Source organism: Mustela erminea, chromosome 1 (assembly GCF_009829155.1).
Source record: "Mustela erminea isolate mMusErm1 chromosome 1, mMusErm1.Pri, whole genome shotgun sequence".
NCBI lineage: Eukaryota > Metazoa > Chordata > Mammalia > Carnivora > Mustelidae > Mustela > Mustela erminea.
This window is the reverse complement of record NC_045614.1, coordinates 103,040,598-103,054,602: the sequence shown is the minus strand read 5'-3', so window position 1 is coordinate 103,054,602 and position 14,005 is coordinate 103,040,598. Positions and strand designations below refer to the sequence as shown.

Genomic DNA, 14,005 nt, shown 5'->3' with positions numbered 1-14,005 from the left:
AAACAGCTGACTCAATTCTCACTCTGGTCATGATCTCAGGGTCATGATATAGAGCCCTATGTCAGGCTCCACATTTAGCAAGGAGTCTACTTCAGGAATTCTCTCACTCTCGGCCCCTCTCCGCCCTGCTCTCTCTCTAAAATAAATAAATAAATCTTTAAAAAAGTAAAAGTAAAATGTCTTTATTAATTTTTAAAAATTCAGTAGACTTGAAGTAGGTAAACCATGTGTATGTCTTTTTTAGCTGTTTCTTAATGGAAGCTTCTATAAGAACTCCACTACCTATGAATGTACCTATATGTGTAAAATAAAATTGAAACTAACACACATTTTGGGATTAATAGCTGCTCTAACTGGTAGGACCTGCTAAGGTTCTTTGAGATTAATGCTTGAACAAGAAATGTGACACAGATAGTAAAGGTGTAGTCTTAATTTAGCTTACCCTAGAGCAGGACCTACGATGAGAATTGCACAGATTCACACAAAGGAGAATTGAGGTGATTCCAGGAAGCACATACAGTACAGAAGTAGAAAAATTAGACAGCGAAGGGAAGGAAACTGACACAAAGTACAGTAACCCCTCCAAAGGTTTTTTGCTACTGCTATGAGCCCCATTTTATAAATATAGAAATAGGGACTGAGAGATATTAATATAAGGGCCCACTTAGCCAGGGAGACTCCATCTTGGTTGAACAGCCATTCTGTTGTTTGTGCAGTAAAACTTATATATATATATATATTTTTTTTTATTTGACAGAGAGAGATGACAAGCAGGCAGAGAGGCAGGCAGAGAGAGAGGAGGAAGCAGGCTCCCTGCTGAGCAGAGAGCCCGACTCGGGGCTCGATCCCAGGATCCCGGGATCATGACCCCAGCCAAAGGCAGCGGCTTAACCCACTGAGCCACCCAGGCGCCCCTGTGCAGTAAAACTTAAACTGACCCTGCCCCCCACCCCTAGAGGAACTTACTTAGAAGCAAGTCTGGGAAACAAGTACTGGTCAGGTCAGGTGGAGATAACAGAGCCCGAATACAAGGATGGGTCAGGTCAGGTGGAGACAATCTCATTGGCCAGGTTCAACCATATGGCCTTTGCTCTATAAAAGCTAGTCTGTGAAGCTAGGGGTCATCGCTTTCTCCATAAGGGACGGCCCTGACCGAATCAGTTTGATTCTCCATACTGGCGCGAAATAAAGCTTTGCTTGACCTTTGCTTTGTATCAGTCTCGCTCCTTTGATCATGGGCTCCATCAATTAATAGATAGAATTAATTAATTAATAGATAGAACTAACTAATGATGGAACTAAGAAGTCGTAGAACAAGAATTTGTGTCAATCTGATCAGAGCCCAAGGATAGTTCGGCCTGTAGGACACTAAACCAGGTTTTAGAAACTGGAATCTAGAAGTAAGGGAGAAGGAAACATAAGCAGGTAGCAAGCAAATGGAGTGATGGCCTAGAATCAGTACAGTTGTCTGGATCTTGTTTTTATATGGTGACTGGGCCAGCTGCAGGGTTGAGTCTGGCGATAGAACTGATAAAATGTATAGAATTCTCTTTCTAGGGGTACCTGGGTGGCTCAGTGGGTTAAAGCCTTTGCCTTCAGCTCTGGTCATGGTCTCAGGATCCTGGGATCAAGCCTCATGTCGGGCTCTCTGCTCTGTGGGGAGCCTGCTTCCTCCTCCTCCTCTCTCTCTGCCTGGCTGTCTGCCTACTTGTGATCTTTGTCTGTCAAATAAATAAATAAAATCTTAAAAAAAAAAAAAAGAATTCTCTTTCTATAATACAAGCTCAGACATTATATAGTCTGTATAAACTCACTAATTAAGGAACTTCTTTCTCTGACTGTTGTAGTAAGTATCTGGACTGCATACATCTTTCTTAATATTGCACTATGAGTAAAAGCGCAAAATGGACAAAACCAGGTTGGCAGCCCCAGGAACAAAGTATCATTTTAACAAATTCTATTTCTTTGCACATGTGCTACTGTTAAAAGAACTCTTAGGGCAAGATGGCTGTTAGTAAGCTTGCTAATGGTAACTTAATCTCTAGCAAAAACTCCTGGATCTTTTCCCTGAGTTAGAAGCCTCTGAAATTAACATTACTCTGTTTGGTATCTATACTTTGAGTTCAGTACTGAAAGTATAGTTCTCAAAGAATTCGATTGTTAGTACATGATTCAGCTCTATAATATACGGCAACCCTTGCTGCAGCTTTAGAGGTTTGTTGTCTTCAGGTGTTGGTTTTAGCAGAGCAGAGTCCTATTTATTTGCTGGTACTTCTGTTCAGCTTTTTTTTTTAAATATTTTATTTATTTATTTGTTAGAGAGGGAGAGAGTGCAAGCACAGGCAGACAGAGCAGCAGGCTCCCTGCCAAGCAAGGAGCCCGATGTGGGACTCGATCCCAGGATACCGGGATCATGACCTGAGCCAAAGGCAGCTGCTTAACCCACTGAGCCACCCAGGCGTCCCTCTGTTCAGCTGTTGAGTACAGCATTCTTTCAAAGATCTATGCCCTGCAACAAAAAGCAGGAAGGGATACAGGCTACAGCTTTGTTATTAAAAAAAAAAAAAAAAAAGGTTTGTGGGGGCGCCTTGGTGGCTCAGTGGGTTAAAGCCTCTGCCTTCGGCTCAGGTCATGATCCCAGGGTCCTGGGATCGAGACCCACATCAGGCTCCCTGCTCAGTGGGGAGCCTGCTTCCCCCCTCTCCCTACTTGCCTTTCTGCCTACTTGTGATCTCTGTCAAATAAATAAATAAAATCTTAAAAAAAAAAAAGAAGTTTTGTGGGAGGAAATATTTGAAAAAGACACAACTGATAAGAAAGAAAGAAAGAAAGAGACACAACTGATAAATATGCCAAGAACCCTTAAAACTCAATAATAAGAAATAAGCTGATTTTTTAAAAAGGGCACAACAACAAAAAAAATTTTTTTAAATAAAAAATAAAAAGGGCAAAACACCTGGACAGACACTTCACCAAAGAAGATACACAGATGGCAAGTAAGCCATGAAGCTTAACATCATTTGTCATTGGGGAAATGCAAATTAAAACAATAACATACAACTACACATCTATTCAAATGGCCAAAATCCAAAACAGTGACAACACCAAGTGTTGGCAAGGATGAGAAGCAACAAAAACTATCATTCACTGCTGGTAGAAATGTGGAATGGTACAGCCACTTTGAAAGACAGCTTGGCAGTTTCTTACAAACATAAACATCCTCTTAACCATGTAATCCAGCAATCATGCTCCTTGGTATTTACTCAAATAAACTGAAAACTTAGGCCCCTACAAAAACCTGCACATGGATGTTTATAGCAGTTTCATTAATAATTGCCAAAACTTGGAAATATTCAAGATTTTTCTAGGAGGTGAATGAATAAAGAAATTGTGGCACATCCAGACAATGAAATATTAATTCAGCACCAAAAAGAACTGAGTTATCAAGCCATGAAAAGACATGGAGGAAACTTAAATGCATAGTATGAGTGAAAGAAGTCAATTGAAAAGGCTCCATACTGTATGATTCCAGCCATATGACGTTCTGGAAAAGGTAAAAGTACAGAGACCATAAAATGATCAGTGGTTACCAGGGGTTGGGGGTGGGCAGCGGGGCAGGAAGGAGAGGTGAGTAGGCAGACCACAGAAGTTTTAGAACAGTGAAACTATTCTGTATACTATTAGAATGGTGAATACATACATGTTATTATACATTTGTCAAAACCCATAGAATGGACACCACCAAGAGTGAACCCTAATGTAAACTATGCACTTTGGGAGATAATGATGAGTCTGTATGCTCATCAGAAGTGGGTACTATAACCGCTGTGGTGAGGAGGTCTATAGTGGGGGAAGCTATGCCTGTCTGAGGGCAGGGTGATCCTGTCTGTACTTTTGGCTCTTTTGGCTGTGAGCCTAAAACTGCTTTAAAAAAACAAGTTGAGGGGGCACCTGGGTGGCTCAGTTGTTAAGTGTCTGCCTTTGGCGCAGTTCATGGTCCCGGGGTCCTGGGATCCAGCCCCACATCAGACTCCCTGCTCAGTGGGGAGCCTGCTTCTCCCTCTCCCCCTTCCTTGCCTTGAGTTCCCTCTCTCCCTGTGTCTCTGTCAAAAAAAACAGATAAAATCTTTAAAACAACAACAAATTGACTAGTTAAAAAAATAGTTTGGAAAGCAATATGACAGGGGACCAGGAGGATAAGGAAGATGAACCTGGCAGATCCGGACATTATAAAAGTTTGGACTGGATAAAAGGCAATCAGGCAATCAAGGATAAAGTGATCAGCTGGTATTGTTTAGGTCTACACAGACAAGAGGTAGTCAGTGGGGGCCACCTGGGTGGCTCAGTTGGTTAAGCGTCTGCCTTCAGCTCTGGTTATGATCTCAGGGTCCTGGAATCGGTCCTGGGATTGGGCTCACTGCTCAGGGGGAATCCGCTTTTCCCTCTCCCTCTACCCCTCCTCACCCCCATTTGTGCTCTCTTTCTCTCTCTCTCTCTCAAATAAATAAAAATAAAATCTTAAAAAAAAAAAAGAGGTAGTCAGTGAAAGTGGGGAGAAGGGAACACACACTGGATCTGGATAGGCAGATAGGACCCAAGAGGAAACAGCACTGGCTGCAATTGGTAGGCTCTGACCCCAGAGCACAACTTTTTTTTACTCTTTGCCTTCTCCAAACATTCTTCCGGGGGTGGGGTTCCACAATGCCTTATTCTGAGCAGGAGAGATTGCAGCAAAATCAAAGTCCCCACCATTCTCTCCTTCCTTCTGTTTCATATCCTTGTCAAGGTTCTAGCCACTGATCTACCCCTAAGAAAAGCAATGAAGGGCTTCAGAAGAAACCTCCGCAAAGAGGAACCTGATATACAAAGTATCCTTCACTGAACTCTTAACTCCTTAAGAACAGAAGCCCAAAGGGAGCCTGGGTGGCTCAGTCCGTTAAATGTCTGCTTTGGGCTCTAGTCATGATTGCAGGGCCAAAACCAGCATCGAGCTACTTTCTCAGTGGGGAGCCTGCTTCTTCTCTGCCTGCTGCTCCCCCTCCTTCTGCTCTCTCTGACAAATAAATAAAACCTTTAAAAAAACAAAAGAACCGAAGCCCAACTATGAAAGGCTTAATAAGGCAAAATTATGCCTTAAAATAAGCACACTAGCACGGGAATTATTCTGGGAGACGTTAATTTGGTGAGAGCTTTCTGGTTTGGGTTTCTGTCCCCATGTTTTAATAAAACGATTTTGCACCAAAAACATCTTGAGAATTCTTTCTTGGCCATTGGTTCCGGACCTCACCCCACCGAACCTCACCTGTTTTCCAAAACATATCAATCCACCCATGGCAACCACTTTTCTATTTCCTGTTTCTGAGTTTGACTTTTTGTGTAGATTTCATATATAAGTGATTAACTCTGCAGTATTTGTTTTTCTCTGTCTGGCTTATTTTACTTAGCACAATGTCCTCAAGGCCCATCCACGTTGACACAACAGCTGGATTTCTTTCTGGACAGTTTAGGTTGTTCCGTAACTTGGCTATTGGGAGTAATCCTGCAAGGAACATCGGAGTGCAGATACCTCTTCTAACATCCACTTTCAATTTTTTAAAACTATATCCCCTGAAGTGAGACTGCAGGTTTATATGATTGCCACTTCTAATTTCTTAAGGAACGTTCATACTTCTTTTTGTCATGTTAGTTTCTTTTCAGTCTGCTCTGCTGTCTTGGCTTGCTCTCTGCAGCTCGTTCCCCTCATGGTCATGGAAGGTGACTGCCGCAGTACCAGGCACGAAGATTCAACAATATGAGAGATGAAGAGAGACCACTTCTACTATGTGTATGTTTTCTGTCACCAGAAAAACTTTCTTCCCAGTCACAAAAGGACAAATAGTATACAATTCCACTTATTTCAGGACTTGGAGGACTGAAATTCATAGGGACAAAAAGTAGAGTGGTGGTTTCAGGGACTGAGAGGGGAGAATGCGGAGCTGGTATTTAATGGGTATAGAGTTTCAGCTGGGGAGGATGAAAATGTTCTGGAGAAGGCTGCCGGTGATGGCTGGGCCACAGGATAAACATGCTTAACACCACAGAGCCATACACTTCAAATAGTAAAAAGTGGTTGAGTTTTGTTTTTTTGTTTTAAGATTTTATTTTTTTAGGGGCACCTGGGTGGCTCAGTAGTTAAGCAAGTGCCTTCAGCTCAGGTCAGGATCCTGAGGTCCTGTGATCGAGCCCCATGGCAGGCTCTCTGCTTCTCCTTCTCCCTCTGCTTCTCCCCCTGCTTGTGCTCTCTCTCTCTCTGTCAAATAAATAAATGATTTTATTAAGATCTTATTAAATGTTGTTGTTTCCTCACATGATTTTTTTTAAAAAAGATTTTATTTATTTGACAGAGAACACAAGTAGGCAGAGAGGCAGGCTCCCCACTGAGCAGAGAGCCCGACGTGGGGCTCAATCCCAGGACCCCAGGATCATGACCTGAGCCAAAGGCAGAGGCTTTAACCCACTGAGCCAACCAGGTGCCCCCTCACATGAATTTTTTGCTTAAAGCATATCCACCCATTGTTTCCTGACCACATCATCTACTTTGCCTTTGTGATTTTGCTCACAATGATGAGGGAACAGAAGGCTGGCTGAGAACAAAGCAAAAGGCTGACACCCTGAAACCTTGCCCCACTCCCATTCCTGGGTGGGATATATTGTGACATTCTTTAGGAGTCTCCCAACTATCTTAATGTTAATACCTTGCTAGAGGAAAAAACCTTGACAATGACAAGGCCTCAAGGCATCTGGTATCTTGTAGGTCCTCTTTAGCATATGAAAGTTCTATTGAAACCTCCCTTTTTCCTTACTGCCTCCAACCCGGTAATATATAACCTGCCACCCCTCACAACCCCAAGGCAGCAGCTCTTTCTGCCCGTGGGTCCTGTCCGTGTGCTTTAATAAACCATCACTTTGCACCAAAGATGTCTCAAGAATTCTTTCTTGGTCTTCAGCTCCGGACCTCACCCCACCGAACCTCACCTATATTCTTTATTTTTTTTTTTTAAAGATTTTATTTATTTACTTGACTGACAGAGATCACAAGTAGTCAGAGGGACCGGCAGAGAGAGAGGAGGAAGCAGGCTCCTTGCTGAGTGGAGAGCCCGATGCAGGGCTCAATAATCAAAGACCTACTTTTCCTTTAAGGCTAAGCTCAATTTCTACCTTCAATGTTAGTATTTCTCAATTATCCAAGGATTTAGTGATGTTGGGTCCATGGTCAAAGGAGCAAGACTGATAAAAAGCAAAGGTCAAGCAAAGCTTTATTTCGCGCCAAATATCGAGAATCAAACTGACCGGCCCAGGCCGTCTCTTGCAAAGAGGCGACCACTCTCTGCCTTACAGACTAGCTTTTAAGGGCAAAGGCCATGTGGTTGGGCCGGCCACACACAGGTGGCCAATGAGATTGTAACACAGAGAAAGCTGCACAGTCCTGCTAGGTCACACGTAAGTGACCAATTGAATTACAATTTTCCCTATGTAGATATTTGAACTAGCCTATCACCTTGGTCAGAATGGGCACCCAAGGGCACCTGGGTTGCTCAGTGGGTTAAGCCGCTGCCTTCGGCTCAGGTCATGATCTCAGGGTCCTGGGATCGAGTCCCACATCAGGCTCTCTGCTCAGCAGGGAGCCTGCTTCCCTCTCTCAGTCTCTCTCTGCCTGCCTCTCTGCCTACTTGTGATCTCTGTCTGTCAAATAAATAAATAAAATCTTTTTAAAAAAAAAAAGGAATGGGCACCCAAAAGGTACCCAAAGGGTGGGGCGCATACTCCTCGGTAGCTAGGAGACAGTATGTGCCCCCACTGATTGAATACCTCTACCTGGCCTGACCCACCCTTGTATTTGGGCTTTGTTACCTGGGACTAGTTCCCTGGGCTGGGGGCGGGGGTGGGGGGGCTGGGGGGATAGGGGGAACAGTGTCAGGATGGAGCTGCTCTAGCTAAATAGGCCCTTACAGTGACTTACTCTAATCTATGATTTTTATGGTCTGTACCTATTTGGTGCACAACCTTTTATATGCATTTTCTTTTTAAGTGTATGTCCTGCCTTCCCAATTAGAGTTTAAACACATTGAATTCAGGGGTCCTGTTTTATGTCTGTTTTTATTTTGTTACATATTTATGTACATACATATATATGTATGTATGTGTGTATGTATGTATTTATTTTTAAGGATTTATTTGAGGGAGAGGGAGAGCATGCCAGCAGGGTGAGGGGCAGAGGGAAAAGCAGACTCCCCTCTGAGCAGGGAGCCTGATGCAGGGCTCCATTCTGGAACTCCCAGATCATGACTTGAACAGAAGGCAGACCCTTAACCAACCAAGCCATCCAGGAACTCTTGTTTTTATTTTCAATACTTAATCCAATACTAGAAACTCTCAATATTTATTATTTTTTGAGGATGATTAGATTTTTGGCATTGATATAATACTACATATAAGGTCAGGAGATCTCTTTAAACTTAATTTAAGATTATAGTTGAATAATTAAGCTGTTAAAATTTGAGAGTAATATTTCCATCAAATTTAATCCTCGTATATATCCATATATACATTTACTGGAATACACGCAGAGCCATGATTACATCTTGTTTGTTGATGTACTATGGCTCACTTTACAAAAGCAAATATTACAGTGCGTTCTAGGACACCTGTGCTCACACGATGAGTTCTTTGAAACTATATTTGGATATACAAGCTATTAAAAGCTTCTTGTACTGAGTGACCTTTCAGACAGAATTTAGATCAAATACTCATCCTGCCGCTGCCTGTTGCTGTGTGGAAGACAACAGAAAACCCTGGATTCAAACCTCCACTAGGTTTTTGTTTTCCTTATTTTGTTTCCTTTCATTTTGCCTTAAGAAGATGAACAATGAAACCACAACCCTGATATCCTTGAAGAAGGCGATGAAAAGGTTCCTAAGGGCTCCAGGGAGGGAGCAAGCATTGTCTGCTTTTACTGGGAAGATGGGTAAGAGAAGAATAAAGAATAAAAACAGGCAAAGATCTATAGATATGCTAATTAGAATTCTATCTCTGTTTAAAGTGGTTTAAGTTTAAACCACTTTATATTTTTTAACCAAGTTAAAAAATATAAATTAATAATAAAAATTATTTCCATTCCAGGTGACTTCATTCAATTAATGCATGTGCTATATTATAGGTATACAAAATAAGTAAAACATGTTTTCTGTCCTCAAGGAGTTCAAAGCCTATAGGGAGACCATAAGTATTCAAAAATACTAGAATTTAATGTGATTTTTCTAAAGAGCCCGGAGGACAAGAAGAAAGGATCAATTAATTTTGCCTTTTATACTCGGAAAAGGAACCCTTTATAGAGAGACATTTAAGCTAGATCTTAAAGTGTGAGTAAAGGGTTATGAGAAAGAAAAATATGGGAAGGAATTCTGGGGTGAGGAAAAGTATATGGAAGCCATAGATCCCTGGAATCCCATGCTCTTTTCAGTCAGCTGCTAGATGTCTCACGTGATTAGTGACTAGGCTATGAAAGGACTGGCAGAAGATAAGAGCAAAGGTTAAAGGTTTAATGTTTATCCTCCTGAAGATACCGAGTTTGGCTCTAACTGTATCAACGGGCAACATGGATAATCGGTTGAGTTACATGAACAGAATTATGTTTCAGAAGCACATTTCTAGGGATGCCTGGGTGGCTCAGTCAGGTAAGTGTCCGCCTTTGGCTCAAGTCATGATCCCACGGTCTTGGAATTAAGTCCCACATTGGGCTCCTTGTTCAGTGGGGAGGTTGCTTCTTCCTCTGCCTGCCCCTCCCCCGCTTGTGCTTTTTCTCCTTCTCTCTCTCTCTCTCTCACTGAAAAATAAAGATATTAAAAAAAAATTTTTTTTAAAGAAACATTTTGGGGTCTCTGGGTGGCTCAGTCGGTTAAGTGCCACCTTCGGCTCAGGTCATGATCCCAGAGTCCTGGGATGGAGTCCTGCATGCATCAGGCTCCCTACTTCTCCCTCTCCTCTCTGCTCCTCCTCCTCTCTCTCTCTTAAATAAATAATAAAGTCTTTTAAAAATGGCAACAGCATATTTCTAGAGGATGGATTGGTAGTAGCTAATTGAAGAGAAATTGAAAGCAAGGATTCAGTTAGGCTACTGCAATCCTAGGTCAAAGTGTAAGATAGTTATTAACTGGCTCAGTGGTGATAGAGATGAAGGGATAATTTAGAGGCATTAATGGAGAGGGAGAAAAAAAAGGTAAAAATTATTCTGAGATTTTTAGTTCAAGTAATTGAATAGATGGTGGTATCACTAATCTGGGGAATTGTAGAAAACAGACTTGAATTTGCAGACATGTGGTTTAGGATTTATTTGGAATGGTATGGGAATGCTTTTTGGTGAGAGGCTTCCAAAAAAACTTAACAATTGTGAACTTTTACACTGACTTGACAAGCTGAAAATGACCTACAAGCAACATAGTCTTAAAGGTGTCAAAGTTAATACAAAACAGTATGCCAGATGACATTGCAAAACACCAAACATTTCATAGTGGGCCTTATCTGTATGTAAACAAAATATCCTGAACAGTAAGAAGATTCCACTACAGTAATTTCTGATGATGGGGGTGTGGGATAGTTGGCCTCTCAGTTTAGGACAGCTGAGTTTGACATCTCCACCCAGGTGGAGATGCACAAAACATAAAGATATGGGTCTAGCGCTTAGGAGAGATGTGGTACCTGAAGCTGAATTAGCCTTAAGATAAAGTGAGGACCAAGAAGAAAAGATGGTAAAGGACAGAACTTGGACATAGAAGAACTGGGACATAGAAGCTCAGGGACGTGGTATGTATATTAGTATATCACTTCTTTGATGAAAAAAAAAATGCGGGGTCCTTCAGGCAACTGAGTTGTGTTGTTTCAGTTCCCTGTGATTCAGTTTGACGTAATTCTGGTGCCACAGCGCCCCCTGATGATTAAGGCTTTTTAGAGCTACCAAATGCCCCTGCGGGGTTACACAGCTCAGCAACTCATTCCCATCAGGGACGTCGGTCATATAAGATGTATTTTATTAGTTCTGTCTAAGGCCTTTTCTAGATATTAGGGAATAGGTGTAAAGATGTCCCAGAAATGGTCTTTTTTTTCAAAGTTTTCTCTAATGTATTTATTTGACAGGAAGAGGAACACAAGCAGGGAGAGGAGTGGGAGAAGGAGAAGCAGGCTTCCCACTGAGCAGAGAGCCCGAAGTAGGGCTTGATCCCAGGACTCTAGGATCCTGACCTGAGCCAAAGGCAGACGCTTAACTACTGAGCCACCCAGAAATAGTCACTCTGGGTGACTATTTCTTACCTGGAGAAATAGTGTCTGATTCCCTCCCTCAAACAGCTTACAATTTCATTCATGAAATGCTAACTCTAAAAATAAAGCAGGAGGTGGGGAGGGACAGGTAGTGGAGGCAGTCCCTGTGAAAATTAAGTCTTTGGCTGGGTGGTCCCCGGGCAGAAAGTCTAGCGAACTCAAACAAACAGTGCAAAGTGAGCTTATCCTTGAAGGTAGGATAGGATTGGGGCAGTCAGAGTAGAGTAGAGAAATGCACCTTATTAAATACAGGTCCCAGCACTGGCTAGCTATGACATTGGGTCTCAATCTCTTGGAGACTCAATTTCTTTATCTGTTAAGCTGATTTATTTTTTTTTTTTTTAGTAATCTCTATGCCCATGTAGGGCTTGAACTCATGACATGGGGATCAAAAGTCCCACACTCTTCTGACTGAGCCCACCACGCACCCTTGGGTTTCTTTATCAGTAGAATGATAAAAATTACTGCTTCACTTCTTATGGCTGTTGTGAGAATCAAAGTAATGCTTGTATTTAAAGTACCTCTTTCTTTAAAGTAGGCTGTATGCCCAGTGTGGGTCTTGAACTCAAGACCCTGAGATTGAGAGTTACAGGCTCCATTGACTTAGCCAGACAGGCGCCCCTAAAATACTTCTGAAAGTATAAAGTACAATACAAAATCAGGAGGTGGCAGATCATTCAAGTAATTAGACCATTAAAAGTTTGGCAATATAAGGAACATAGGAATTAGGATGATGGCTAAAGAGAACGGCAAATACGAGTATCTATCCGTCATCTTAAATTTAAATAGCTACCCCAATTAATAGTGATTATAAACAATATATTAGAGCTTTAAGGCAAAATCTTAGTTTTGTCCCTTGTCCTAAAGTCTCCCTTGATTCTTTCATCCTATAGAGTAGACCACAAACTCCAAGGTTTAGCAGCACAGTTTAAAGAAATGGACTTCACCAAGGATAGTCTGACCCAGAGATTTGAACAGCACAGCAAGGCTTTGGCAAGCCAGGCAGCCCAGGATGAGCTGTGGAGAGCAGTTCTGGCCCCCAAGTGAGTATGCAGTGAGAAATTGGTGGAATTTTGTGGCTTTGTGAGAGCTTGCAGCAGTCTTTCTAAACTTGAATTTCAATGGATTGTGAAGAAATGCTATTTTCTGAGATCAATTCATTCAAAAAAGTTTAACTTGAGCAGCCATTCATATGCCAGCCCTGTCATATACATCTTGTCACAGTGTCTCTTGTTTGCCAATGTCTTGCTTAACACAGAGATGGGTGATGCTTTTGAGAAATGTGTAGTATGAATGGCCTGAGAACTAAGCTATCCTGTATAGCGCAGGTCCTCATTTTAAAATATTTTCTAAAATACTTTCTAAAATGGTTCTTTTCATGGTTTTGTATCCAAGTAGAATTGTTTGTTTGTTTGTGCAGAAAGAGTTCTACTGATTAAGAAGCTCTCCACATTTTTTGTAGATTCACTTCAATGGAATTGAATATTTTATACAGCTATGTCACTGAAGTTCTCATCTGCTTGCACACTCGTGTGCTTGACAAGCTGCCAGACCTGGTGCGAGGTCTTCCCACCTTAACCTCTATCCTGAGACGAAAAGTCAAGAACCAGCGCATTGGAGTTGTGTGGGAGTCTGTCCTGGAGGAGTGTGGGCTGCAAGAAGGAGATATCACAGCACTTTGTACCTTCTTTATTGCCCATGGCCACAAGGCAGAATACTATGGTGCTAAAGTGAGGCAGATGTATATCAGGGATGTCACTTTCCTAATCACTAACATGGTAAAGAATCAGGCTCTGCAGGATGGTTTGCTGAAGGCTGTTCAGATCATTGAGAAGGGAAAAGCAGTGAGGGCCCCCGAAGAGCAAAAGTCATCGCTAAAACAGTCGCTACCATCAGTCAGAAACTAATTTTGATGACCAAGAGATTCTACTTCTAGGAATTTATCTTGCAAATGGGGGGAAACGATGCATGTACAATTTATTACAGGCTTATTTTTATAGCAAAAGGGAGGGAAGCCTTAAATATGATAAATTGATACAATGGATACTTTTTGTGTAGCAATATTAGAGAATGAAGAAGTTCTTTGTGTAACTGTAAAATGATATGGAGTTATCACCAAGATGTATTGTTTTCAAATATTTCCTATATATTGTGAAGTAGGAAAAAAGGGCAAAGGGCAAAAACAAATACACACACACACACACACACACAAGTAATATATCCACAAAATTAATAAACTTTTTCTGGAGAGATATATTAGAAAGTAAGAACATTGGTTGTGTCAGGAGAAAAAACAGAGGCTAGGGGTCAAAAGTAGGAGGAATTATTTTCACTGTTACTCCATTTTGTAAATTTTTGAATTTTGAGCCATGTGAATGTACTACATACTAAAAGACAAGGGGCGCCTGGTTGGCTCAGTGGGTTAAGCCGCTGCCTTCGGCTCAGGTCATGATCTCGGGGTCCTGGGATCGAGCCCCACATCGGGCTCTCTGCTCAGTGGGGAGCCTGCTTCCCTCTCTCTCTCTTTCTCTGCCTGCCTCTCTGCCTACTTGTGATCTCTGTCTGTCAAATAAATAAATAAAATCTTAAAAAAAAAAAACCAACAATAAAAACACCTAATATATATTGTATGTTGTGCATTTTTTTCTCTGGT

The 14,005-nt window shown here is 41.7% G+C and overlaps 2 protein-coding genes across 7 annotated transcripts in view; both read left to right on the top strand.

The window, feature by feature from the left end:
• Positions 1–12,879, top strand: part of WDR53 (WD repeat domain 53) — a 57,736-nt gene extending 44,857 nt beyond the window's left edge. Inside the window, exon 5 of one of the 4 annotated variants that reach the window (XM_032336645.1) lies at positions 12,815–12,879. In XM_032336645.1, coding sequence (XP_032192536.1) covers positions 12,815–12,834 — 20 coding nt within the window. In that variant the 3' untranslated portion in view covers positions 12,835–12,879. Of the gene's footprint in view, positions 1–4,786; positions 4,816–5,729; positions 5,809–12,245; positions 12,321–12,814 lie in introns of those variants that run through there. The other 3 variants (XM_032336669.1, XM_032336639.1, XM_032336659.1) reach the window with 3 other exon arrangements.
• SMCO1 (single-pass membrane protein with coiled-coil domains 1) lies at positions 5,757–13,750 on the top strand. 3 transcript variants are annotated; one of them, XM_032336711.1, is made up of 3 exons: positions 5,757–5,824; positions 12,246–12,395; positions 12,815–13,750. In XM_032336711.1, the coding sequence occupies exons 1-3, from the start codon at positions 5,799–5,801 to the stop codon at positions 13,257–13,259; spliced, it is 621 nt and encodes a 206-aa protein (XP_032192602.1). In that variant the 5' UTR covers positions 5,757–5,798; the 3' UTR covers positions 13,260–13,750. The 3 variants fall into 3 exon arrangements, with proteins under 3 accessions (XP_032192602.1, XP_032192592.1, XP_032192610.1); XM_032336701.1 differs by lacking the exon at positions 5,757–5,824 and adding an exon at positions 8,525–8,948; XM_032336719.1 differs by lacking the exon at positions 5,757–5,824 and adding an exon at positions 8,685–9,004.
• The last annotated feature ends 255 nt before the right edge of the window (positions 13,751–14,005 follow it).

Excerpts from the sequence above, each read along its gene's own strand:
- SMCO1 (XM_032336701.1), top strand. The coding sequence starts at position 8,899 with ATGAACAATGAAACCACAACCCTGATATCCTTGAAGAAGGCGATGAAA. Across the intron at positions 8,949-12,245 it reads TTGAAGAAGGCGATGAAAAG|AGTAGACCACAAACTCCAAG; the intron begins GTTCCTAAGGGC and ends TTCATCCTATAG. Across the intron at positions 12,396-12,814 it reads AGAGCAGTTCTGGCCCCCAA|ATTCACTTCAATGGAATTGA; the intron begins GTGAGTATGCAG and ends CATTTTTTGTAG.